This window comes from Trifolium pratense, linkage group LG7, assembly GCF_020283565.1.
Source record: "Trifolium pratense cultivar HEN17-A07 linkage group LG7, ARS_RC_1.1, whole genome shotgun sequence".
Classification (NCBI taxonomy): domain Eukaryota; kingdom Viridiplantae; phylum Streptophyta; class Magnoliopsida; order Fabales; family Fabaceae; genus Trifolium; species Trifolium pratense.
In genome coordinates, this window is record NC_060065.1 from 29878692 (window position 1) to 29906674 (window position 27983).

At 31.8% G+C, this 27983-nt stretch overlaps 3 protein-coding genes across 8 annotated transcripts; all 3 read right to left on the reverse strand.

Annotated features, from left to right (window-relative positions):
- Positions 1 to 1974, reverse strand: LOC123894429 (O-glucosyltransferase rumi-like). Its single transcript, XM_045944435.1, has 2 exons — positions 1625 to 1974; positions 1 to 525 (listed from the first exon to the last, which is right to left on the reverse strand). The coding sequence occupies exons 1-2, from the start codon at positions 1793 to 1795 to the stop codon at positions 1 to 3; spliced, it is 696 nt and encodes a 231-aa protein (XP_045800391.1). The 5' UTR covers positions 1796 to 1974.
- Positions 1975 to 5631: 3657 nt separating this feature from the next.
- On the reverse strand, positions 5632 to 11650 carry LOC123900072 (tRNA-specific adenosine deaminase TAD1-like). Of its 3 annotated transcripts, XM_045951369.1 has the most exons (11): positions 11354 to 11650; positions 11133 to 11253; positions 10200 to 10387; positions 9992 to 10072; positions 9184 to 9264; positions 8308 to 8421; positions 7719 to 7888; positions 7554 to 7630; positions 7363 to 7482; positions 6915 to 7002; positions 5632 to 6816 (listed from the first exon to the last, which is right to left on the reverse strand). In XM_045951369.1, exons 1-11 carry the CDS (start codon positions 11496 to 11498, stop codon positions 6706 to 6708), a joined length of 1296 nt encoding a protein of 431 aa, XP_045807325.1. In that variant the 5' UTR covers positions 11499 to 11650; the 3' UTR covers positions 5632 to 6705. The 3 variants fall into 3 exon arrangements, with proteins under 3 accessions (XP_045807325.1, XP_045807327.1, XP_045807326.1); XM_045951371.1 differs by lacking the exon at positions 9992 to 10072; XM_045951370.1 differs by lacking the exon at positions 9184 to 9264.
- A 985-nt stretch (positions 11651 to 12635) lies between these two features.
- Positions 12636 to 27947, reverse strand: LOC123899151 (GDSL esterase/lipase 1-like). 4 transcript variants are annotated; one of them, XM_045950214.1, is made up of 7 exons: positions 27656 to 27947; positions 26533 to 26654; positions 25802 to 26014; positions 25077 to 25335; positions 24431 to 24515; positions 23797 to 23807; positions 12636 to 12957 (listed from the first exon to the last, which is right to left on the reverse strand). In XM_045950214.1, the coding sequence occupies exons 1-7, from the start codon at positions 27921 to 27923 to the stop codon at positions 12722 to 12724; spliced, it is 1194 nt and encodes a 397-aa protein (XP_045806170.1). In that variant the 5' UTR covers positions 27924 to 27947; the 3' UTR covers positions 12636 to 12721. The 4 variants fall into 4 exon arrangements, with proteins under 4 accessions (XP_045806170.1, XP_045806171.1, XP_045806172.1 ...); XM_045950215.1 differs by lacking the exon at positions 23797 to 23807 and having other exon boundaries at positions 24450 to 24515; XM_045950217.1 differs by lacking the exons at positions 12636 to 12957; positions 23797 to 23807 and adding an exon at positions 23931 to 24254 and having other exon boundaries at positions 24432 to 24515.
- Between the last annotated feature and the right edge of the window lie 36 nt (positions 27948 to 27983).

Here is a 27983-nt window from a genome sequence, read left to right on the forward strand (position 1 = left end):
TTACCATCCCCAAAAGGACCAATCAGGAAACACAATATCTAAGCTCCATTGATCAGAACAATATCTAAACAAAGGAGGTGGAGAAGCATTTGGGCCTTGAAAATTATCCAAATGAATAACAGGCCTATCTTCACAATCAAACATAAGTTCCAAATCAGGCAATTTTCCAGGATACAACCTCAATAATTGCAATATACCCCACAATGTAAAAACATCTCTTGTTTGAATTGACTTTCTATACTTTTCCACATACAATTTTCCATCAACAATCACAACCTTAAAATTTGCTGTTCTTTTTGCTCCTTCTAACATTTCTCTTGTAACCCCTTTTTCTTTCCATGGTTTTAGATCTTCATGGATCCATCTAAAGTATGAAGGACAAATATTGCTATTTTGATTTGTTGGGTTATGTTTTGTAGGGTAGTCTCTTGGACATGTTTGTGTCTCATTGTTTTCTCCTTTTATGCATCTAAGTGGAAATTCTTGTTCTTTGTATTTGTTTTGATAACTCCCTGCAATTATGTACTTTAATAAACAAAAAATTTAATATTAGTTTCTTGTTAAAATTATATTTGTATGTGACAAAATTCTTAAAATTAGAAACTAGCCTAACTTAATTCTAGAAAACCAGTTTATAAGATAAAAATTATTTCTACTTATAAACTCATGTCAGGATATCGCACATCTGATGTATGAATGTTAATACTTTCAACTTGTTGGGAAGAGTTCTAGTATGATCAAGCGGACTAATGTAATTCTAATGTTAAATCAACAATTAATAAAAAAATATTCTTAGATTATGTGATTGATGACATGTCAATAAAAACTTATGTGTGGGATACAATTAGGCTCCAAACACTAGTTTTATTTTGTTATTTTGTTAATTTTGTTAAAAAAACAATAGGCTCATACACAACATATGGGTGCACAAATCAAGTCTAAAATTTTCTTTTCCAATACCGCATGCTTAACATATATATATATATATATATATATATATATATATATATATATATATATATATATATATATATATATATATATATATATATATATATATATATATATTTCAATTGATTATATTCTATCCTTTTATGAATTTATTTGAGTTTCCTACTTTTTTATTTTGAAACAGTCAAAGTATATATGTTTTTCTTTCTCCTTGCATTTCTTTAACTCTTTAGCTCAAATCAATTAAAAAGACAAAATTTCTATCATGGTATCTCTTGGAAAAAGATACCATAGTGATATATAAGTCACCAGAGAGACAAATAAAATATATATAACTATTAAAAATAGTTTCAGCATATTATAACTAATGCTCATGAACAATTTGAGCTCAGCTACTTGAATTTTCTACCATGGTATTGATGATGCATCAATATATAGCACAATTGATGAGGAGAAAAATTTATAAAAAATATATTTGCATATTATATCTATGAGAAAAAGTTGAATTACAAACAAAAATTATCAATAGAAAAAATGAAACCGTTCTTAATTTTTAGCGACGAAAAAATTGAAGATGAAAATATCAAATTGGTCTCTAATTCCGTCGCTGATTCAAATTTTCTTTCAATAATATAAAGAAAGCTATATATGATTATATGCATAAATAACTCACAGTATTCCAGGCTGCAAAATCACAAAAAGTGGCTACAAAGCAAAACAAGGCAACCACAGTGGTGGTGGTAATTGCTGTAACCTTAGCCTTCTTGGAGAACATACACCTCTTTTGATGATTAGAACCGCCGCCGCCGAAAAGTTTGAGATATGTTTCATTATCCTTGTTCATGTTTGAATTGAATCAAGCTTCTCAAAATCTTGTGTGATGAGGAAATTGTGCACACATGAGAATCTCAAAAAGTATATAAGATGGTGTTGAAAGGGAGAGTGGAACTATGGATGTAAAATGAACATGGTCTTTGAATTCTATTAATCTTAGTTTTAAGTCTAAGTTTGTTTGGTTTAAGTCTAAGTTTGTTTGGGTGAGTCTAGCATATAGAGGTGACTAACTAAAATATATATATTAAAATATATAATGTTAATTACACGTATAAAATATAAAGACTATTCCACGTTTGTGACCTTTATTTACTCCTCAATTTGTGCTACAGTTTTTAAACGTTTGCAAGCATACAAAGTACAAACAAACAAGACTTGAAAGCTCAAAATGCATGGGTATATACTTGGTTGATTTGAGTCCAATCTCATATACAATAATACTCTTACAAGTACTTATGAGCATAGTTCGGTTAAAATGTAGCGATTGAGATTTCGATCCTAAGGTCGGTCCTGAGTATATATCTAGGGGTCCAAGTTTTTTTATATATCTATTATATTATAAAAAATAATACTAATTTCAGTTACGAACAACAAATTAATCGGTAGAAGTTTTACAATCTCATCCTGTAAAAACATTCTCCATTTTCCATTTTTGTTATGCAAATAGTTTACTTCTATTCGGCAAAGCTATCAATTTTCAGGTGTTAGTTTTTGTACTTTTGTGGTTTATTATTTAAATTTTTTTTCTCTTCTATTTTGGAAGGTGTAATAATATTAGCCATCAATTTATATTTTTGTGTTATTACTATTTTTCTATTAAAATATATTATATTAAATGAAATCAATTATTTTTTCATGTTTTGCCTTAGATTTATAAAATGTCAGAAATGTGTATGTCTTGGTACAGCCTTTTTTTTTTTTTTTGACAAATGGTACAGCCATTTATAATTCTTGCATTATTGTATTAAAAAAATGTGATTGGTTCATGTAAAAAATTGAAATATTTAAAATGAATTGTTCGGTTATATACGTGGACTTTGTTTCCTTTGTTCTCAATTAATTAGGCACTATTATGTTACGTGGACGGAAAGGTACCAAAATGTAGACTGAAAATTTTCAGTATTTATTTATATACTACTGGCTAGTCAATTACTTCATATATATGCCAAAATTATTAAGCAAACTTTATTATAATTATATGTCAAATTATTATTAGGTTAAGATTCACCTAGTAGTCTAGCTAAATATATAGTCAGATATATCCACGTGCTTGCTTCTTTTAGGTTTTTTTTTTTGCATGATAACATTTAAGTATGTTTATGTTAACTTTGAACTAGCTAGTTTAGTGATCAAGGATCTTTATAGTGAAAAATATATAAAAAAAATAAGCCAAAAGAGAAGTAAAATAAAAACTTGATTTGTGGTTGAAGCTCCTCTAAGAAATCTTTCCCTATTTTGCTTGCAATTCCAGCTTTTGACATGATTTATTTTGCTGAACTAGATGACTTTGAGTGTATACCAAAATTAATTGGAGCTTTATGTGCTTGATTTATTGTTTATATTTAAATGAATGATATGTAGGAAATATAGGATGGTCTATTTTTATTCAATACATATAACAAAATTATATGTATTTGCCGTTAAAAAAATTTAAATTCTAATGACGATATATGTCGTTGTTCCAAAGCATAAGTTAATGATCATACGTTGATCATACTCATTTTTACGATAAAAATAATGAATTAATTGATATCAGTTTTATTAAAAACCAAAAATGAATATGTAATTTGTTTTGAACTAACATCAATCATTAATATGTAACTTGTTTGGAACTAACATCAATCATGTCATTGTTTTTAATTGTAAAAATAATGAGAGTCATAAATTTTTATTTATTTTGGTAAAAAAGTCATAAAATTTTACTTCTAAAAAACATTGTCGACGTTTATTAAAATTTTTAATAGTTTTTTTTTTGTCAAGAAATTTTTAATAGTTTTTTTTTTTTTGGGTTACAAATTTTTTTAATAGTTTTAAACATTAATTTATGGTAAATCACTTATAAATTAGATGGTTCACTTATATATGTGGTACAAAGAAAAGTAGCACACAATTAATTATTTGATTAGTTATGAGCAATGAAAAATAGCACACCGTTATTTTACAAAGAAAAGTAGCACACAATTAATTATTCTTAGGTCAATAACCTCAAGGCTTGATAGTCTTCTTTCTCACAAGCCTTGTTTCATTGTGCCTACCCAAAAAAGTTAGGTCGATTGCATTTTGAACACGCAATTGTTTATTGCCCGATAAATTTGGTTAATTAACTCCTTAATTCAAAGTCAACAAAGTTGCAATTTTTTATTTTACAATGAGCTGGGATTGATCAATCCTAAGACCTATAACGTACTACCCAAATTTTTCACCATTAGATCAAACCTATTGAAATTGAAGGAGTGTTTGTTAGCAACAAACTCTCTTTTATTAATTAAAATTAGGATATTATGTGGATTTCATATAAATTTAGTGAAATCCATGAAAGATTGTATTGAGTATACTAGACGTAGTTCAACTGATAATATTGATATTGACAAATTAGACAATTTCATTTAAATTCGAGTTCAAAATTTTACAGTTATGTATGTATGTATGTATGTACATTTTTATGGTATTTATCACTTCACACATAAATGTGTTGAAAAGCGTAGTACTTAGCTCATTATTCTCGAAACTAATATAATTATAATGTTGACATGTTGTTAGCTCATTTATAAATTGGTTTAAAATAGGCAACAAAGATTGGTTTGGTTAGTTACCGAGTTAATTCATATCACCCAAAAATTATACTTAACTTATAAAATATTTGTCAAGCCTCGAGACTTTTTCTACCTATGGTGAGTCTCTGAGATTCAATTCATATAAACTTTTATTAAGAAAACAAAAACAGAAAATAAAATCAGTATAAAAGCCATTAAATGAAATGATTATTTTATATTAGCTTTTTCATTTTCAAGTATAGCATTTTTTTTTTATCTATGAATTTATTTTAGTATCCCAATAAAGACAATCAATCCAAACTTTCTCGCTCCTATTTAAAATTTCCTTTTTGTTTTTAGCGAACTTCGGCAGTTGGACGGCATATCTTGTCATGTCAAAATGGCAAGATTCTCCAACATCAATCACAAGACTTAGACAACAATAATAACTAACAAATGAATTTCCAACAAATATACTCTTGAATATCTCTTTACCACATTCTGCAGGGTTTAATTTGCTTGCACAATTACTTAAATATTTTTCATATGAAGATAATGGCCTTGGAGCAGGATTAATATCAATTGATGGACCTTCAGATGGTGCTTGAGGAAGATTAATATCAGTTGATGGACCTTCAGAAGGTGGTTGAGGAATTTCAGAACACAAAGATGTTTTGAAAAACAAATTAAAACTAATCATAATGGTCAAAACAACATAAAAGCCATTAAATGTTGTCATGGCCATTTAGATGATGAGAGTTTAATTAATGTCTTGAAAGAATATTTGCATAGGTGAATGATCATCAACTTTTTATACTCTCATAATTACGTTAAACAATATTTAATATATTGTTTTTAACTGTCATAAAACAATATAAGGTTTGTTTTTAACTTTTCTAGAAACTGAGTTTTATTGTTGATTTTTTGTATAACTTTTCATATTAAAATCTCATTTTGTAACTTGCAAAAATTTATGTTACCTTTTTTAAATAATATTATTTTGATTTATTTAAAGTGAGACAAATATTTTTTTCTAAAAGCTCCAAAATAAAAAATGACATGTCAAAAGTATAAGATACAATTAGGGACCAAATTGATAGCAAATTGTTAAATTATAAATGCTTACTTCATAATAAGTAGTTAAATATGTCCCCGTGAACATAACTCGATTAGTAAGAACATTACATGTAAAATGCAGAGACCGGTGTTCAAAACCTGATACTCCCACTATTGCATAGCAATTACAACAGTCTGGAACAATATTGTCTTCTATAGGATCCCACATAAAGTCCCCTTGATGTTCATTTCAACCATGGTAAATTCAAAATCAAAGCCTTAGCAAACATTAAAAGTGTGTTTGGTTACAAATCCATCTTATTTTTCTTGCGTCCCTGTGTATTTTTCTAAGGATAAGACTCAAACAGATTCCCACAGATAAAAATAAAGCATATGGTATGTGCCGGTGCCGTAACACAAATCACACACAAAACGAACAAGGATATGTTGCGTTGCGCAACTTTATTCAACTACCATGTGTCGAAGCTACGAACAAAGATGTTGAGAAATTGAAGAAATGTTTTAAGAATGAGGCATGACTACAAGTCTACAAGACCAAGTTCCACATAGGCTGGCGCTTTTACATAAAAAAGATTGAGTCCCGAATTGCGTATAAGGAATGTCATAAAAGTGGATTACTACTAGTTTATTTGCACCAGACGGTTCAACCCAGTTCTTGAACAGGCCAGTTGAACCGGACGGTCCAACCCAGTTTTAATTATCTTGAGTAGAACCGACACTAAATGAGCTACATTCTCATATTACAAAAGTTGGATTCTTGCATGCAACTCAATTGGCATTACCAACTATAAGCTCTCCACTTTAGATAGGTAAGTTAGGCTATGTTTGGGAGTTAAGAGGAGAGGAAAGGGGACAGTAAGAGACGAGAATCCCTCGCCTTGTTTAAAAGAGATGATATATTCTCAAATTTGGGGAAACCGGAAAAGCAAAAGCCCAAGAGCGTTTTGGAGGGTTTAAAAAAAAATCTCCGAACTCTTTTTCCTCTTTTTTAAAAACTGACAAACAAGAGGAGAGATTATCAGTCTGATAAACCCTCCCCCTACTCCCTTCCCTCACAAACCACACTCTCAAACAAAGCTTAAATGTATTATTATTTTGAAATGGGGAATTTCTCGCAGTCCAATGGTTTCACGAACCAGTTGCTAAAAGGTGGCTTCCCTTTAAAAAGTTTAGAAGCTAAATGATATTCTTCAGCTCCATCCTGCAAAGGATTCATCATGCAAAAAGGTGAAGACCAAAAACATTCATTCCCTCTGTATATAGGGACGACATAAATTAAACTATTATCGCATGAAATACCTTAAGTTCTCGGTAAGTAACTTCGTTGTCCAAGGACCTTGCCAAGCACTCTTTTCTCAATGACAAGAAAACCTCCAACAGTCTCTTTCTGAAAAGCAATTACAGCAAGTGAGTGTTTGACAAGAAAAATATCTACTAGGAGCCTGTTTCAATAGAGGCTTATTTGAGCTTTTCTACCGGTATAAGCACTTGTGATGCTATTTCAGAGAGCTTGTGGAAACAGTTTATGACATATCTATAAGCTATTTCAGCTTAATTCCACAAGCTCTTCGTAATAGCTTATGAAAACAGCTTTCAAACTTATATGAGAACAGTTCAACTTTGTTTTATTTTTTGTTATAAAAATAGCTTATACAACAGCACTAATATAATAAACGTTTAAGCTATAAGTGCTTGATTAAGCTATTTATCCACCAGGTCTAGGTCTAAATACAAATTGACCGCTTACTTGCATAAAGATGACTCCGTTGATGGGTAAAGTGCCCCTTTTGCAGATGTTCCTTGCTTTCTTCCGGTTGTTCCAAGGGTGACTTCATGTAAGCCACATTCATTCCAACATATAGAATACCTGCAAATCTAACCGTTCAGCTAAATCCGACAAAAAACCATACAGTAATATGAACTTTTTTATGCAAGTACCCGCATGTCAAAGTGTTGGCAGAACTCTCAGATTGCTGAAAATCCTTTGGTGGTGCCAGGGCAGCGAAAAATAATGGCTATATATGAAATGAAAACCACACAAAAATCAGCGTCCTACGATTCATTCTTTATCTCAGTCACAGATAAACTTAATATTCCACAGACCTGGTTCACTAGAAATGGAGATGTTAGCTCGTTCTCCAAGTGTCGAATACGATCATACAATGCACTTTTCAAGTTATCCTCCAAATTAAAATTTTCAGGACTGATATGCGGCAGACCAACAGTAATTGATGAAAGATATACAGGTTGGAGAAAGTACGAAAGCAAAGCTCCTGGTATAACATGAACCGAGTTATTATATTTAACCGAAAAATGTAATCATTCACACTTATTTTACTTCACATTTGAATCCACATATAGTCCAATATTAGATCAACATAAAGCTCGAATTCATGTTTTCAAATATGACTGACTACCTCAAACTTCACATCTATGCTTACATTTAAACTATAAACATTTAAGAACAAGTAAGATTTGTAATAATCAATTTCTCAATGATATAAGAAAATATAGTCAATACGAAATCCTACATTCACACAAACACCAGTATGATCCTCAGTGTCGAAAGTGTTTCATGTATGTCCAGTAATAAAACTGTTAGTTTATAGCAGGAACGTTTGCAAAATAACTTTGTATATGATTTTGAAACAACTACCGACATACAAACAACCTCGGCTTAAGCATATCTAACCTTGAACACCGACAACGTTCCAACGAGCTATCTTGTCAGAACAACTAACTGAAAGGGTTGTATCACCCCGACCTGGCTTCCTCTGGACCATCCCTATTTGTTTTGAACTATTAACTGGAATGAAAGGCAAACGTATTTCTCTTCAGACCACTAAAAACAACAGTTAATCTTCAAATTAAAAATATACATTGAATATAACATTGGAAAAGGCCACTATGGTATCATATTGCATAGATTTATCATCAAAGAGCATTTGTTGAAGAAGAATAATAATAGGGAAAGAGATACAGCGAAAATATTTGCTATTAAGAAAGCTCTTAGGAATTTAAATATTTTGGTTTAATTGTACGTTTGGTCCCTCTATTATAGATAATGTGTAATCTTGATCTTCCAGTAACTTTTTTAGCAAATTTGATGTTTCAATCTTGTAATTGTTGTATTTAAGTCTCACTTTTATTCTTACTTACAACTCTCACATTCCCATTTTCTACTTTAAATTGATTAAATAGTTTCTCCCCTTCTACAGCTCAAAACTCGCCAATCAAAGCAAAACATTTCACTCTAAATCAAAAGATTTCAAATCCTTCAAATTCTATCAATTGACAAATTACTGTATAGTGTATATACCATAAATCGATTATAAAACCCTAAAAATTTGTTTAAAAATGAGAAATGAAGGGTTCTAGCCTAGGTGGAAGAAATTTGATAAATTTTGAAAATAGATGTATTTTTTATTGGATCAAAAATTTGAGGGACAAAAATAGCACGTAGTCCAAAAGGAACCAAAAGTACAATCAAATGTTAAATATTTTCTTAATATCAACTATCTAAGCTTTCTCTTGGACTTAATCATGTTATACATAAAATTTAGCTTACTTAATGATGAATGTGAACCATTTTCTCCTAAAGGCTCACTTTCCGAAGGAGTGACAAGCGAGCTCAATGAAGCATCTCCACCTACAAAATGCAACACAAAAAGGAAATTACCCTTGAACTTAACTCAGATAGAAATATTTCACTCTAAATCAAAACTTTCAAATCTACTCCGCTTCAAACACTATTACACAAAAATCCTTCAAATTCTATCAATTGACAAATTACTGTTTATACCATAAATCGATTATAAAAAACTAAATATTTGTTTAAAAAGCCTAGGTGGAAGAAATTTGATGATAGTACCAGATTAACTAAATTTTAAAAATAGATGTCTATTTGATGATAAAAAATTTGAGGGACAAAAATTGCACATAGGCTCTGTTTGGGAAGGCCAATAAGCTAGCTTATAGCTTATAGCTTATACGCTAAAAGCTCTGTTTGGTAACAGTTTTTAAAAACGAGCTTATTGCTTATTTTTCAAACGCTATTTCAAGTAGCTTATAGCTTATCATATTTTTTTCCAATTTTACCCCTACGGTCTTACTTGAAAAAAAATAAATATTAATTAAATATTAGTTCAACCGCTAATTTTACCAAACACTACAAATTCAATCAGCTAGCTTATTCGCTATAAGCTCATCCGCTATAAGCTAGCTTATCAGCTATCCGCTATTTTTTACCAAACATAGCCATAGTCTAAAAAGAACCAAAAGTACAATTAACTAATTAAATGTTAAATATTTTCTTAATATCATCTATATAAGCTTTCTCTTGGACTTAATCATGTTATACATAAAATGTAGCTTACTTAATGATGAACGCGAACCATTTTCTCCTAAAGGCGCACTTTCCGAAGGAGTGACAAGTGAGCTCAATGAAGCATCTCCACCTACAAAATGCAACACAAAAATAAGATTACCCTTGAACCTAACTCAAATAGTAACAAACAAAAGAAGGATTTTGATGACCAATTGACTAGAGAAAGAAAAGAGGGGGAAAATGATGAATTAGATTACATGGTAACTGTGATATGTACATATGTAATTTCCAACCACTTCTCAAGGTATATTTCCGTTTGTCAAGACATCCTTGGTCCAACTCAAATGCTAAGTTGTCATCATCAACTTTGAACCGTTTGCATCCATTGCTAGGTCCAGAATTGCTACTAGTTTCAGAAAGATATTGAATCTGTGTATAGAAGAACCTGGTGTAAATAGAAACAAATGAAATAATATCTTCTCACATTACAAGATGTTATGGAAATCGGCAACCACAATTTTAGAGAAAAAATAAAAAAAGGTTTGCAAGTCTGGCATCGGCTGCGACATCAAGTATTTTGACCTCTTCACAACCTTGATCTATGACGCAAGGACACTCCTCGAATTAGGCATGTCCCGGTGTCAAACACCGACGCATGTCCGATCCGACACCGACACATGATTACATTGAATTATGTAACTTTCTCAAATTATTATCCGTGTCAAAGTGTCAGTGTCCATGTTTGTGCTTCATAGACCACAATTGAAGCTGCATCAGTCACATTTAACACATGAAGAATTACTAAGCAACCGCGATTGAAAACCTTGTTGAAAACAATGAATAGTACACTACCTAATTTGTTAAAGAGCTATTGAAAATCTGCAATATAAAAGTATGTATGTAGCTCCGATTTTTCAATTTAAAGGCATGTCCGACACATATTAGTGTCGGACACAGACACATGTGAATGCATTCAATTATTCCATTTTCTTAATTTATTATTGGCGCCGACATGTTAGTGTCTATATTGAATTTGGTATCAATGTCTATGTAAATGATTCATAGGTATATAAGAATACGATACACAAACAAGTCTATACTATGATACTATCAATATTCAACAGAGTAAGAAAAAACATCAAAATATTAAACAGAACAACAGAGAAAAATGAAAAAGAAATGTAAGAAACCTGATCAAAGCTCTTCTGGCAATAACTTCAGCATGAGAATCATGAACAATATCACCATAAGGACGCAAAAGAGAACGTCCAATACATTTTGTTCCAGTTCCAAGTGCAACAACCTTCAATTCTAAAACCCCAAATAAAAAAAAAAATTAATTTTTTGATTAAAAATTGAAAATTGGTAAATGGGTATTGAATAAAAAAGAGAAAAAGTAAGAAGAGAGTACCATTGGAAGGAGAAGAGAGAAGAAAAGCAGCCAAAACAGTTACTTCACGGCCTTGAGGTTTGCCTTTCTTTGGAAGAGAATTGTATAAAGAAATTACCTTTTCTGATACCCTTTGCCCCAAACTGTTTTCCTCTGAAGAAGCCATAGATATGGCTTGGCAGTTGGCAAGTTCAGTGAATGTGTATTGTGTAGAATAGTGAAGATGGTGAGCGCCAGAATCTCAGAGAGAGAGAGAGAGGGGTCAGTGGTGACTACTTTGATGTTTTGGCCCCAACTATCTTTTATAACCCAAAAAATTCAATTTTGTCTTTGATAAAAATTTCGGTTAATAATGTACCCAAAAAAAAAAAAAAAATATTTCGGTTAATAAAAACCGATTTTTTTTAAAGCAAAAAAAATTCGGTTCATAGAAATCGAAGTTTTTATTGAAGAGCAAAAAAGTAAAATCCAGAGAAAAAAGAATCATGTGGGCCTAAAGAGAAAACATCGACTACTCTAGACTCTGGCTTACATTTGAGGCCCAAAATTGATAACTTGGTGAGTTCTTCTTTTCGCACTCCTTGAGCTCCTCACGTGCCCCTTAGTTGCCAATTTTATCCCTCGCTGGTTTGGGTTGAAGGGTGCAAAATCTAGAAAAACAAAATTTGCTACTTAAGTAACGAACTAAGTTCGCACTTTAACCAGCAAATCTTATAAAAATATTTTCATAGGGCGTGAAGGAAGGGTGAGAGGGACAAAAATATTAGATTTTATAAGGTTTGTTATTTAAGTAGCGAACTCAACTAACTACTTAAGTAGCCAACTATATTTTTCCAGAAAGAAAAGAAAACATGGAAACAACCAAGATTTGAGCAAATGTGTGCTAACATCTTGTTCACTCACCAAGATGTACCCGGTCCACGTGTTAGCCTGACATAGATTCTGATTGAATATCTTAGCGATCAGCGTTTTCCTATAAAAAAAATCATTCTCACTTTGATATTTTGAAAATCCTAACAAAGTCTTTCTCGTGAAAATTCATTTTAGGACCTAAAAAAAAAAGTGAAGTCCAATGTGACAAATTATTTTTGAGATGACATAAATTTGATAGACAAATTAGTCTTTGATGAATTGACATTGATGTAGTGAGATTAACATACAATGTAACATGTCCTGTCCTGCTAGATGAACTAATTTGAATGAAACTTTACAATTGTATGTTAAAATAAATGAAGAAAAGAATAATACTCTTATTCATACATTTACACATCAAAACAACAATACATTTGTTTTGTCTTCTAAGTTCTAACTAATACAGACAACTTTATTCTTTAATACGAACATTTATGTTTTTTTTTTTACTATGTGAACATATGACATATAGTTGAACTATTCTTGAAATAGTGATTTAAGATTGTATGGGCCACTTATACTCAGATTTCCACTCCACATAAATTGGGAAATAATCCTACTAGCACTTTCAGTAGGATGAACAGCATCAAAGAACACATATTCAGAAGGATTCTTACACAAGTCATAATCTTTCACTTCTCTTTTACCTCCACAACTGTAATATCCTTTATAAGGGCCACTTCCACAGCATGCCACTCCTCCTTCTTTCAAACCTTTTCATCATTAAATCAAATTAAGCCACAAATATTACAACTACAAACAACTTAAAATCAAATTAAAGATCTGGTATAACGTTAATTAAAATACAATTATAAGTTCAATAATTTTTAAGGAATACTCTATACTACAAAATTCATCGTTGAATTGGGATGAATTAACAAAATTTGATATATTTGACTCATAATAGACCGAATACATTAATTTTATATTGATGGCTGTTCTTCGCCCTCCCCCCTTCCTCTATGCATTGTTCACATTAGGAAAAATGTACCGAAATATATCTTCCAATAAAATTTACACTGCCGAAAAATATATTTCGATAAATGGGGAGTTTCTGATCAATTTAAGGGGAGTAAAGAGCAACTGTCTTTTATATTTGGTTCATAATGGACCGAATACATCAATTTTCAGTTTATGCATGTCTCTTATAAACATAACTGAACTATTAAAAATTTGGCTAAATTACACTTTTGATCCCCTAACTTTCACAAACATGTGATTTTGGCCTCCTAACTTTAGCCCCTTTGGAAAAAAGCTAGACTCATTGATTTTGACCAAGTCAATGTACACGTAGACAATGACTCACATGCACATCATCATGTTTTTCCACATGGATAGCGACTCACATGTCATGTAAGCATATATGGCAAGATATATATGTTGAAGTAGCAGGTAAGTCACTGTCCGCATGTGCATTGACTTGGTCAAAATCAGTGGGAGTTGCAAAATGGTCTAAAGTTATAGGACCAAAAATACGATTTTGAAAGTTAAGGGTTTACAAATCGCAAGTTTATGAAAATTTACGACAAAAAATGTTATTTAGCCTAAAAAATATATAATATGCCTTTAAAGTATGTTGAGATTTAATGTGTCTGTACATAAGATTAATATGAAAGTTTATAATTATAATTTATTTATGGGTAGATAGGTCAATTTCATGATGCATATATATTGGTAAAACTCTTTTTCTAATTGATTGAAAAATCAATGTGAGTCTCTAACTTTGAAAATAGATACCGCATGAAGTGTTGAGACCTATCTGAATTTCAGTAAATTAAAGAGCAGGTGTTAGAGAAAGTGTTGAAAGTATTGATATCACTTCTTCTCTTAAAAGTACTAATAATACCAAATTTGAAGAAGTGCTAGAAAATAGAGATATGATGACATGACCTACCAAATTTGGAAGGGTTGTTTATGACTTCAAAGGAGACATCAAAGAAATTGAAATATGAATATTTGAATCCTTTGATCTGTTTCCTTAACTTCTCAAGTTCCTCAAAAAGCACAATGTTATGCACTTTGGCAGGTGCTGAATACTCTTCAATGCAAGAACCTGATTTAGTTCCATTTACAAAAGCCTTGATGGTTGGAAAACAACCCTTAGATGGTTGGTTAAGAATCCCAAATTTCCTCCCTCCTAGATCATATATTCCCTGGTTAAGAAATTTAGAAGATGTTTGGAAAAGCTTAATTAAATAATAGTATAAGCGCTTAAAATATAAGTTCATTTATTTCAAAGCTTATAAAAATAAGCTGAAAACAATTTATAGACATATCTTATAAAAAAAAAATTTATAGACATGTCGTAAGTTGTTTCATAAACTATTTTCATAGACTATTATTGAGAGCTTATGAAAATAAGTTGAAAAACAATTTATAGACATGTCATAAACTGTTTTCATAAGCTATAATAATGAGAAATTATTGAAAACAATATATAGACGTGTCATAAACTATTTGTGTAAGATTTCTCAAACAGTCTCACAAATAATTATTTCAATACATAAGTTCGAATAAGTTAATTCAAGCAAGCATTTAAACAAAGTGGTGCAGAATAAAAGTAAGATTGACATACTTTGATGACAGTTGTAAGATTACCAACTACCATGGATACATATTTTTCATGAGTGTATAAGCTGGAATTTTCTTGGAAATAATCATTGACTCCAATGTTAATCAAGTAAACAGCTTTGGATAGCAGAGTTGTGGTTTCTTTATTTCCATATCTCTGCCTCAATATCTTCTTCACATTCTTAAAATAAGTCAATTGAGTCTTTAGATCTATCACCTGAAAATATACCAAAATCTCATTTCATCAAACTCACTTAAACACAAATGACATAGATAATCATTGATTAACCGTATTATTTATATTGCATGGTTTGGTTTATAGGTCGCTTGTGTAGCAATACTAGTGTAGTTTTCTTTGATTGGTGTAACAATCCCTTAGTTTGCTTTAGTAGTTTATAAGGGGATTGTCTTTTGAATTGTAAGGATTGAGTACCCCTTATACTTTTTATAATTCAAATTTTGCTTATAAAAAAAAATTGAATAATTTTTTATCAAATACTTACACAACTCATTGTTGGATTGATAAAAGTTACTATTTTCTTTTTGTTCTTTAACTCTAATTCTTAGAGAAAGAGAAACATAATAATTCGAAATTTGGTAGTAAGGTTAAAAAATTGACTAATATATATATCATTTAATATATCATTCTTTGTGCATTTAATAAAAGAGATTTACTCCCTCAAAGTCCTCATTCGCCCTCGAAAATTTCAAAAATACCCCCCTCGCTACTTAAGTAGCGAACTCAGGGGCGCAAAACATCCTAGAATGCGAACTTATAATATAGGGGACGAAGGAAGAGGGAGATATACAAAAATATTAAATTTTATAACGCATTCTAGGATGCAAACTGCTTTTTTTTAGTTTCTCAATTTTTGCTATTTACACACTCGCATCCTACGTTGCAAGGGGGTAAGATTCGAAGTCTGGATGGCACGAGAAGAAAGACTCTTAATAAAATTAGCAACATAAAACAAACCAATCCTTGATGGGTTTCTACTAAAGCCCCAGCTCCAGCTGATGCAAAATTGATTCCATTAACATATTGTTGATTACCAGGAAATAGATAAGGTTGAATTAATGGCAACTTAGCATACTCAGCTGCAATAAAGTAATTTTATTAGAGTGTTAGTTTGTACATGTAAGTTGAAAAGCATTGAAGTAATTAATTAACAAATAATACCGATAAAGGCTCTGTTTTTAAATAAACAACTAAATTAAACATGCATAGTTAAGTGCATATGTTTAACAAAATTCTATAACAAAAGATATAATCAAACCAAATTATTTTTATATAATTCATAAATTTTCTTGATAAGCTATTATAGAGAGCTTATGAAAATAAACTCAAAACAACTTATGAACGTGTCATCAGTTACTTCCATATAACATCTTCCAAACAATTTCACAAGTACTCGTGTCAACACATAAATTCAAATAAGTCAATTAAAACAGAAACATATTCTTACCTACAAAATCTGGAATCACTCGTCCATCAGAGAATCTACCAGTTGGAAAGTTGAAGAAGGTTTCACCATATGGTGAGTAATTTGCTTGATTATCAATAGTAGTATTGATGTAATTATTGTTTCCAACATCAAATAATGAATCTCCAAATACAAATAATGCAACATGTTGTTTTGGGAGACATATATTACCAAGGCACCTTGTTGGAATTAGAATACCATAACTTAGGGAAAAAATTAGGAAACAAAAATGAATTTTTTTTCTGGCCATCATAGTATAATTTCTTAATTCTTAGTAGATTATACTTCTACTTCTAACAGTATATATAATCTTATAAGATAACAATATTTATAACTATCAAAGTACACATGGAATTAGTATGAGGGTTGAATATTTCCTCTAATTAATGTATGTAAACTATCCAATGTCTTCATCACTAAGAAAATGGCCTAGGAATTAATGTGTAAAAAGTCTAACTAAAAATAATTAAAATTTATATTGGAAATTTTGTTGTGATTGTTATGAAACTTAAAACATTGCCAGCAAGGATACAAATATTATGGTTCCGACTCCTTTAAAATGTGATTAATTTTAGATTATAATTTTTTTTTGAACAGGCAAACTTTACATTAATAAAGTGAATAATATTAAAAGTATATATTATAGATGCATCATAACAAATTATGAAGTTGTTCATGTCATAACCATTAATTTTCTTATACACTTTACTAATTTAGAGGATACAAATCAATCGTTAGTTGATTTAATGGTGATTGACGCTGGACTTGGTAGAGAGGATCACGATTTGATCACCCGCAAGTGCTATTAAGAGGGGTTGAAACCAATTGATACCAAAACTACTCTCAAACCATCTTCGATGGTGATACCAAAATTTCAGAGAGGTCAGTGGTGACTACACTAGATTGTTGCTAAGGCTGATAGCATTCGCCTTTCTCGGCTTTGTGTTGGCCTCACACTCCCGCTTAGCAAAGGCAATGGTCGAGGGTTTGTTCCTCCTACTGCGAATTTGTGATCCAATACTTTGTTAATTATTTTTGAAACATTGATAGAATATATGTTAGAAAACAAAGGAGAAACACCAAGTTTGAATTCTAGAATTTTAAATTATGATGAATAGATTTGGAATTTTAGAATTCGAGTAGCACCGTTAGTTCAGAAGAAAAAAAAAATAGATTTGGATTATGCGCAGTTACTTGGATTATGTACAGTTATTGACTTCGTGTAGTCGTGTACTCACGGCTTCCTGATTGTCTGATCTCAATCGTACCGTCTAAAATTTGAAGATTGAAACTTCACATTTTATAAAATCAAAATATCCCTTTATTATGGACTGTTTGATCGAGATCAGACAGTCAAGAAGTTGTAACTGCGCGACCACACACATTCAGTGACCGCACAAAATCCAAATAAAATAAAAAATTCAAAAACCAAGATTTGAGTAAATGTGTGCTAACATCTTGTTCGCTCGCTCACCAAGATGAACCTGATCCCCGCGTGTTTGCCTCATCACATTGGCTCTAATAAAATTTCCTATCAATCGGCATTTTTTTTATAAAGAAAACGATTCTCACTTTGATATTTGGAAAACCCTAGAAGACTCTCTCTCTCTCTCTCGTAAAAATCCATTTTAGTCCCTGAAAAAAAGTGTGAAGCCCGATGTTACAAAACTACTTCTGAGATGACATTAATTTCGTAGACAAATGAGTCCTAATAAATTGACATTGATGTGAGACAATGTGCAATGTGACATGTCTTGTTAACATGTCATATCATAACCTCTATCGGTAGAAGTTTGGATTAACCAAATTGAGTGAAACTTTACAATTTTGATAATGTATTTATCAATTCGTAAAAGTGAAGAACTATTTTAACTTGTTATGCATATAATTTCAAGATGTATTTTCAAGTGCAAAATATATAAATAAATAAATAAATAAATAAATAAAACCTCTCTTTTACATAGTTTTTCTTTGAAACAAAAAGTAATCCATGGTTTGTTGAGCAACAAAAATTTGGGTTCTTGTTCTGATTTATTCTCCTTGTTATTTTTAAGGATTTTTTCTCCCTTGTTATTCTCAATAATATGATAGTTTAGAATGCTTCAAAGTCAAACATGTTGGCTGCAAGGCAACTGATGTCTGTTGAATCTAAGCTTGATTCTAGTAGTTAATTCATATTGTGATGAGATTGCTTGGTGTGCAAGCAATTGAGAGAAAGTGTAACTAATTGCTTATGTGGCAAGTTAGTTAGTGAATTTGTTAGAATAACTAACTAGAGTCAGTTAGAGTTTGTTTTACCTAGGTTGTTAGAGTTTGTTAGGTGGTTATTAGTTGGTTAGGGCCTAAGAGAATCACCAATTCAATGTGGTGATCTAGTATAAAGTGCTTGGCTCATATTAGTGTGTGTAATCAACTCTTTTCCCCTATGTGGATGAATAAAATTGATCTCTCTTTTCCCTAATCATCTTCATCTTCTTCATCCTTTCAATTACTCAAATGCTTTTCATTCTTTCCATTCAAACACATTGTTGCTGCAAGAACAGTAGATCCTGCATATCGTGCTCATAGGCAAGGCCTAGAGACTGTGCAGCGCGCGCGTGTGTTCTTGCCAAGCCCAAGCCAGCCTGTGCAGGCCTAAGTGATTTTGTGTAAAGCTTCAAGCTGCGCCAACATCTGGCATCAAGAGCCTGGTTCGTGCTTTAACCATGGCAACCTTTAACAATGGTCAATTCCCTGCGAATCTACCAATTTTGGATGGAAAGAATTATGATAATTGGAGCAAACAGATGAAAGTGTTGTTCAATTATCAAGATGTGATGGATCAAGTGATTAGTGGTGTGGAACCACTCTCAGAAGGTGCAACAGAGGTTCAAAGAACACAACACAAAGAATTGAAGAAGAAAGACTACAAGGCATTGTTCATAATTCATCAAAGTGTAAGCCCTGATATCTTTGAAAAGGTTGGAGATTGTGAATCAGCTAAGCAAGCTTGGGATATCTTGGCTACAGCTTATGCTGGAGATCAGAAGGTGAATAAAGTGAAGTTACAAACCCTAAGAAGCAAGTTTGCACAGCTACAAATGGAAGAGAAAGAAACTGTAAGTGAATTCTTCACTAAAATTGCAAAATTAGTTAATGAAATGAAAGCCTGTGGTGAAATTGTGTCTGGTACAATGAGAGTAGAAAAGATACTGAGATCTTTAACTCCTAAGTTTGACTATGTGGTAGCTGCTATAGAAGAATCTAAGGATCTTGACAGTATCAAGGTTGAGGAACTGCAAGGATCTTTAGAAGCACATGAACAAAGGATGAATCAGAGAAATTCTGATAAATCCAATGGTGAGATAGCATTACAAGTTCAGCAGGGTAATAAGAATAAGAAAGGAAAGGTAAAATGGCAAGGCAACAAGGGAAAAGATGGAAATGGAAAAGAGAATCAAGATACCAAAGGAGGTGGAAATCAGAAGAAACAGTTCAATGGTGGTAGAGGTGGTTACAATGGAGGTGGAAGAGGTGGAAGAGGTGGAAGAGGTGGAAGAGGAAAGTTTGACAAGAAACACATTCAATGCTATAATTGCCAAAATTATGGTCATTTTGCAGATGAATGTAGATTCAGAGAGGAATCAAGTGATGTTGAGGCCAAAATAGCTAGAAATGATGATGATGATGAGGGTTCAGTGATGCTTCTTGTAACTACAAAGGATGAAAATGACTTTCAAGAGAAATGGTATCTTGACACTAGATGTACAACACACATGACAAGGAGGAAAGATTGGTTCACAAGCCTAAAAGCTACTCAGAATCACAATGTAAAATTTGCAGACAATAGCAGCCTTGCAGTACAAGCTATTGGTGATGTAACCATCAAAAGAAAGGATGGTAAGTGTTCAGTGATTTCTGGTGTATTGTACATACCAGGTATGAAATGTAATCTACTCAGCATAGGCCAATTGCTAGAGAAAGATTATAGAATTGTAATGGAGAATAGGTTGCTGAAAGTGTACAACACTAAAGGTAACTTGATGTTAAAAACTGAAATGTCAAAGAATAGGACATTCAAGATTGGGCTCAATGTTCTGAATCACAAGTGCTTGATGACTGCATCAAGCAGAGAAGAATGGAGATGGCACTATAGAATGGGGCACTTGAATTTCAAGGACCTCAGCTTGCTGCAAAAATCAAAGATGGTGACAGGCTTGCCAAGCCTGCAAATTCCTGAAGAGATTTGTGAAGAGTGTGTACAGTCAAAACAGCACAGAGGGAGCTTCAGCAAGCATGCAGCAAGTAGAACCAATAATGTACTTGAAGTGGTGTATTCAGATGTATGTGGTCCAATGCAAGTGAATTCAAATGGAGGTAACAGGTACTTTGTAAGTTTCATAGATGACTTTAGCAGAAAACTATGGACTTACTTGATAAGTAAGAAAAGTGATGTGTTTGAAATCTTTAAGAAATTTAAAGCTACAGTTGAGAGACAAAGTGGTCAAAGACTCAAAACCCTAAGAACAGATGGGGGTGGAGAGTATGTATCACATGAATTTGCAAAATTCTGTGACAATGAAGGCATTGTGCATGACATAGTCCCACCATATACTCCACAACAAAATGGGACTGCTGAAAGAAAAAATAGAACAATAATGGATATGGTGAGGTGTATGTTGAAGGGAAAGCATTTACCAAAGGAGTTATGGGGTGAAGCAGTTTCTACTGCTACTTATACATTGAACAGGTGCCCTACAAAGAGATTGAAGGGTATCACACCAGAAGAATGTTGGTCAGGACACAAGCCAAATGTGAATCATATGAGAGTGTTTGGTTCACTAGCTTTCAGACACACACTAGATCAATTGAGAAAGAAGTTGGATGATAAGTCAACAATGATGATATTGGTTGGTTATCACTCAACTGGAGGTTACAAACTCTATGATCCAATCAACAACAATGTGGTGATCAGTAGAGATGTAATAATTGATGAGCTTAAGGAATGAGACTGGAACACTAATGACAGAAAGAAGTCAACTAGTGTGATGATTGAAGAAGTTAGTGAAGAACAAGTAAATCAACCAGTGCCTGAAGTAAGAAGATCAAGTAGGCCTAGAGTTCTACCAGCAAGATTACAAGAGTGTGAAATGAACTCAGATGGTCAAGTGAACAATGATGGTGATTTGATCCATTTAGCATTCATGGCTGAATCTGAACCAATTGATGTGAATAGTGCTCTACAAAGTGAAAAGTGGAGATGTGCTATGAAAGAAGAATTGGATTCAATTGAAAGCAATCAAACATGGGAGCTGGTGGATCTTCCACAGAGAAAGAAGGCAATAGATGTGAAGTGGGTTTACAATCTGAAAGTGAACTCAAAGGGTGAAATAACCAGATATAAAGCAAGATTAGTGGCAAAGGGATTTCTTCAAAAAGAAGGAATTGACTATGATGAAGTGTTTGCACCTGTTACTAGAATGGAAATAATAAGGTTAGTAACTGCTATTGCTAACCTAAATGATTGGCCAATGTATCAAATGGATGTGAAGTCAGCATTTCTGAATGGTCCTATAGAAGAGGAAGTGTATGTTGCCCAACCACCTGGTTATGAAGTGAAAGGTCAAGAGCTTAAGGTGTACAAGCTTAAGAAAGCACTATATGGTCTGAAACAAGCTCCAAGAGCCTGGAACAAAAGGATTGACAAGTTCTTAAATGAAATAGGGTTTAAGAAATGTGTCACAGAACATGGAGTGTATGTCAAGAAAGATGCTGCAAAGGGAGTCATTATAATTTGTCTATATGTAGATGACTTGCTTATCACAGGAAGCAATGAATCTTATATTAGTGAGTTCAAGGGTGACTTGAAGGAAGAGTTTGAAATGACAGATTTAGGCCTCATGACATATTTTTTAGGCATTGAGTTTCTGAGGAATGAGCAAGGAATCTTAATGCACCAGACTAGATATGCATCAGAGATTTTGAAGAAGTTTGAGATGGACAAATGCAATGTTGCATTGTCACCTGCTGAGCCAAGGTCACAGCTAACAAAGTGTGCAGAAGAAGAGGATGTAGACCCTACATTCTATAGAAAGCTGATTGGTTCTCTGAGGTATTTGTGCAATACAAGGCCTGACTTGGCTTGCAGTGTAGGGATTGCTAGCAGGTTCATGGAAAGGCCTAAAGGTTCACACTTGATTGCAGTGAAAAGGATACTTAGATATGTGAAAGGGACCATAAACTATGGTATTATGTTCCCTGCAAGTGATAGAGACAAAGAATGTAAGTTGGTTGGCTACACAGATTCAAATTGGTGTGGTGATCATGAAGATAGAAAATCAACTGCTGGTTATATGTTTTTCTATGGTGGATCACCAATATCATGGTGTTCAAAGAAGGAACCTGTAGTGGCACTATCCTCTTGTGAGGCAGAGTATATAGCAGCATCACTCAGCACCTGTCAAGCCATTTGGTTGAAAAACCTAATTGAAGAGATCAGTCAAGATAGGTGTGAGACAGTTACTTTGAAGATTGATAATGTGTCTGCTATCAATCTTGCAAAGAACCCTATTGCTCATGGAAGAAGCAAGCATATAGAGCTAAGGTTCCATTACCTAAGAGAGCAGGTAAGCAATGGAAACTTGGCCCTAATGCACTGCAGAAGTGAAGAGCAAGTTGCAGACTTGTTAACCAAGGCTGTAACAATACAAGTGTTTGAAAAATTGAGAAGTGAAATGGGAATTGAGACAGTGGACAACATGAATTAAGGGGGTGTGTTGAATCTAAGCTTGATTCTAGTAGTTAATTCATATTGTGATGAGATTGCTTGGTGTGCAAGCAATTGAGAGAAAGTGTAACTAATTGCTTATGTGGCAAGTTAGTTAGTGAATTTGTTAGAATAACTAACTAGAGTCAGTTAGAGTTTGTTTTACCTAGGTTGTTAGAGTTTGTTAGGTGGTTATTAATTGGTTAGGGCCTAAGAGAATCACCAATTCAATGTGGTGATCTAGTATAAAGTGCTTGGCTCATATTAGTGTGTGTAATCAACTCTTTTCCCCTATGTGGATGAATAAAATTGATCTCTCTTTTCCCTAATCATCTTCATCTTCTTCAATCCTTTCGATTACTCAAATGCTTTTCATTCTTTCCATTCAAACACCATTGTTGCTGCAAGAACAGTAGATCCTGCATATCGTGCTCATAGGCAAGGCCTAGAGACTGTGCAGCGCGCGCGTGTGTTCTTGCCAAGCCCAAGCCAGCCTGTGCAGGCCTAAGTGATTTTGTGTAAAGCTTCAAGTTGCGCCAACAATGTCTCCATCAATCATTTTTTAGATGAATTGAAGGTTTACTAGAAAGCATAAAATATTTCTCGTATCATATCCTAATGAAGAAAAAAATGCTAAGGGGTTGCTTGAGAGGATAATATTAGGGTTTGGTAAATAGACAAGAAAATGACACTTTGTATAGTATTTTAGGCTTTGTCTAACATAAAAGAGTGGTTCAAGTGGTACATATTACACAAGTCATAAATAACATTATAATAAATACGAATTTTAAAAAATTTACTGTTGAGTTAAAAATTTATATCATATATATCATCTATAATTTTTTTAAAGAAACTAAAAATTATTTGATGTATGTTATTGCGACCATTAAAATTAACTGATTATGGATTTTATTGAATATTGTATTCTTATTCATACATTTACACATGAAGAAAACAACAATACATTTGTTTTGTTTTCTAACTAATTATACCAACAACTTTATTCATTATTATTTTACAATGATTTTTATTTTACAATGTGAATCTATATGGTTGAACTATTCTTCAAATAGTGATTTGAGATTGTATGGGCCAGTTATACTCTGATTTCCACTCCACATAAATTGGGAAAAAATCTTACTAGCACTTTCAGTAGGATGAACAGAATCAAAGAACACATAATCAGAAGGATTCTTACATAAGTCATAATCTTTTTTTTTTTTTTTTTTTTTTTTTTTTTTTAAAAAGTTGATGGTTTATAAGTACCACCAACTTAATTACAAAGAAAATACTACAATTGCTGCTGCCAAGGATCGAACCCCTGACCAACAGCCTACACCTGTTCAGTCAGCAAGTGCCAACTGAGCTACCCCACCCACCCTATAATCTTTCACTTCTCTTTTACCTCCACAACTGTAATATCCTTTATAAGGGCCACTACCACAGCATGCCACTCCTCCTTCTTTCAAACCTTTTCATCATCAAAGTCACAAATATTAGAACTATATAAACAATTTAGAAGATCAAATCACACAATTAAACGTGACATTTAAAATACAAGTATACATTTTTAATATATATATATATATATATATATATATATATATATATATATATATATATATATATATATATATATATATATATTACAAAAATTCACCGATGGATTCAAAACTACTTATTATCATATAAATTATATTTGAAAATTATTTAATATATTATTAAAATATGTCGAAATTAAATTTCTTTTATACCTTAGACTAATATGAAATTTTACAACGCGTTCAAAAAATGAAATTTGTACCAAAAAAAATTATAATATTATTAAAAACTAATGAATGGTCCCTTTGAGCTTAGCTCAGTTGGTAGGGGCATTGAATATACTATGTAGGAGCTAGGGTTCGAACCACAGACACTCAATTTTTCACCTTTAAGATGAAATTTCTAGCCACTAAACTACTAGGAAAAAAAAAAAGAAACTATTCAACCGATAACAATACTGAATTTTAATAATAAATATGGCATGACCTACCAAATTTGGAAGGGTTGTTTATGACTTCAAAGGCAAGATCAAACAAATTGAAATATGAATATTTAAATCCTTTGATTTGTTTCTTTAACTTCTGAAGTTCCACAGAAAGCATAGTGTTATGCACTTCGGCAATTGCTGAAAACTCTTCAAGGCAGGAACCTAATTTAGTTCCATTTACATAAGCCTTGATGGTTGGAAAACAACCCATAGATGGTTGGTTAATAATTCCAAATTTCCTCCCTCCTAGATCATATATTCCCTGGTTAAGAAATTTAGAAGATGTTTGGATAAGCTTAATTAAGTAATAGTATAAGTGCTTAAAATATAATTTTTCATTTATACATTTTTATAAATAGATAAAATAAGTTTATTTCAAAGTTTATAAATTTTATAAAAATAAGCTGAATACAACTTAGAGACATATTATATAAGAAAATAACTTATAGACATGTCGTAAGTTGTTTCATAAACTGTTTTCGTAGACTATTATTGAGAGCTTATGAAAATAAGCTAGACATGTCATAAGCTATTTTCATAATAATAATAATAATGAGAAATTGGAAACAACTTATAGACGTGTCATAAACTGTTTCCGTAAGATCTCTCAAACAGTCTCACAAATACTTATGTCAATACATAAGTTCAAATAAGTCAATCCAAACAAGCCTTTAAACCAAGTGAACTTTTATATTGAAAAATGCAAAAGAAAAGTAAGATTGACATACTTTGATCACAGTTGTAAGATTACCAACAACCATGGATACATATTTTTGATGAGTGTATAAGCTGGAATTTTCTTGCAAATAATCATCGAATCCAATGTTAATCAAGTAAACAGCTTTGGATAGCAGAGTTGTGGTTTCTTTATCTCCATGTCTCTGTCTAAGTATCTTCTTCACATTCTTGAAATAAGTCAATTGAGTCTTTAGACCTATCACCTAGAAATATCAAAATCTCATCTCATCAAACTCACTTAAACACAAATGAAATACTTCATCTATTTTTTTTTCTTTTCAAGTAGCCTGAAGGCTAGAAAATCCACCTTAAAGGTGAATAAGTGGAGTGTCGCAGGTTCGAACCCGAGATCCTGCACATATAGTGCGATATCCCTACCAACTGAGCTAAACTCACGGGGACATACTTCATCTATCTTTAATTATAAACAAAAGTCTACTATTTAGATTCATTGAATAACCGACAAATATGGTCTATAATATAGTCCAGATTCATCGGTTATTCAATGAATCTGAAAAATAAACTTTTACTTATAATTAAAGATATGGAGTGAGTATATAATAATTTTTTAAAAGTAAAAATAGGTCAACAAAAATTAATGTATTTGTCCTAAATAGCGTCTGCAACACCCGAAATATAAAGTTATTAGACAATATAGTAGATAGTAGATAAAAGAATTGAACAATTGCAACATCAATAAAATTAGCAACATAAAACAGACCAGTCCTTGATTGGTTTCTACTAAAGCCCCAGCTCCACCAGATGCAAAATTGATTCCATTAAGATATTGTTGATTACCAGGAAATAGGTAAGGTTGAATTAATGGCAACTTAGCATACTCAGCTGCAACAAAAGTATTAATTTCATTAGATTGTTAGTTGGTACATGTAAGTTGAAAAGCATTAAAGTAAAAAAAAAAATAACAACTTAGTTAAACATGCATAGTATATAAATGCTTATCTATCACTGTGAGTTTAACTTAGGTTATAGGTATTATATATGTAGAATTTATATTTCTCGACCATTTTACTTGTCTACTTTAAGAGTGAAATTCTAGTCGGTAAGTATGTTACATAACAAAAAAAAGTAAAATGTTAAGCAGTGCCCCGGGACACTGGTTAAAGATATAAATATAGAAATTTTATCTCGTAAATTGTGCATTCAAAGCTTTCATGATATAAAAAGTTATTATCTCTAATCATTAATTTTATCACTTGTTTCCTTTTTTAGTATGCTTAACTAGTACCCCGGAAGCATCGTTTAACATGCCCATATATATATATATATATATATATATATATATATATATATATATATATATATATGTATGTATGTATGTATTTTTTTCACAATTATATAAAATTCATCACTAATTGTATAGTCATTTATTTATTTTAATTTTACTTGTAAAACTAAGTTTCTTTTTTTTTTTTTTGTTTTTGTAAAACTAAGTTTGTTAAAAAGTTAAAAAGTTAACACACATCTAAAATTACTACTTAGTAAAAAAATAATCTAAAATTACTAAAAAAAATAATAATAATAAAATGCGACAAGCGGATCACATCACACAATTGAATTATAAACAAAGAGTTAAATAAACTCAAAACAGTCCACAAATTCTAGCTCAACTGGCAAAAATGTCAAAATTGCTAGTGTCGGATGTCATGATCGAGATTCGAACCCCTGCCACTCTACTTTGTGTGTGTAAATTTTTAATGACTTTGATATTTCGTCTATAAAAAAAACTCAAAACAGCTTTTAAACATGTTTCAAACAATTTCATATGTAATTATGTCAACACATACATTTAAATAAGTCAATTCAAATTGAACACGTATTCTTACCTACAAAATCTGGAATCACACGTCCATTAGAAAATCTACCAGTTGGATAATTGAAGAAGGTTTCACCATATGGTGAGTAATTTGCCTGACTACCAGTAGTATTGATGTAATTATTGTTTCCAACATCAAATAATGAATCTCCAAATACAAATAATGCAACATGTTCATTTGGGAGACATGTATTACCAAGGCACTTTGTTGGAATTAGAATACCATAACTTAGGAAGAAAAAAATTAGGAAATAAAAATGCAACATTTTGCTGGCCATCAAAGTATAATTTTTTAATCCTTAGCTTATATCTTTTAATTCTATCAGAATATATAACCA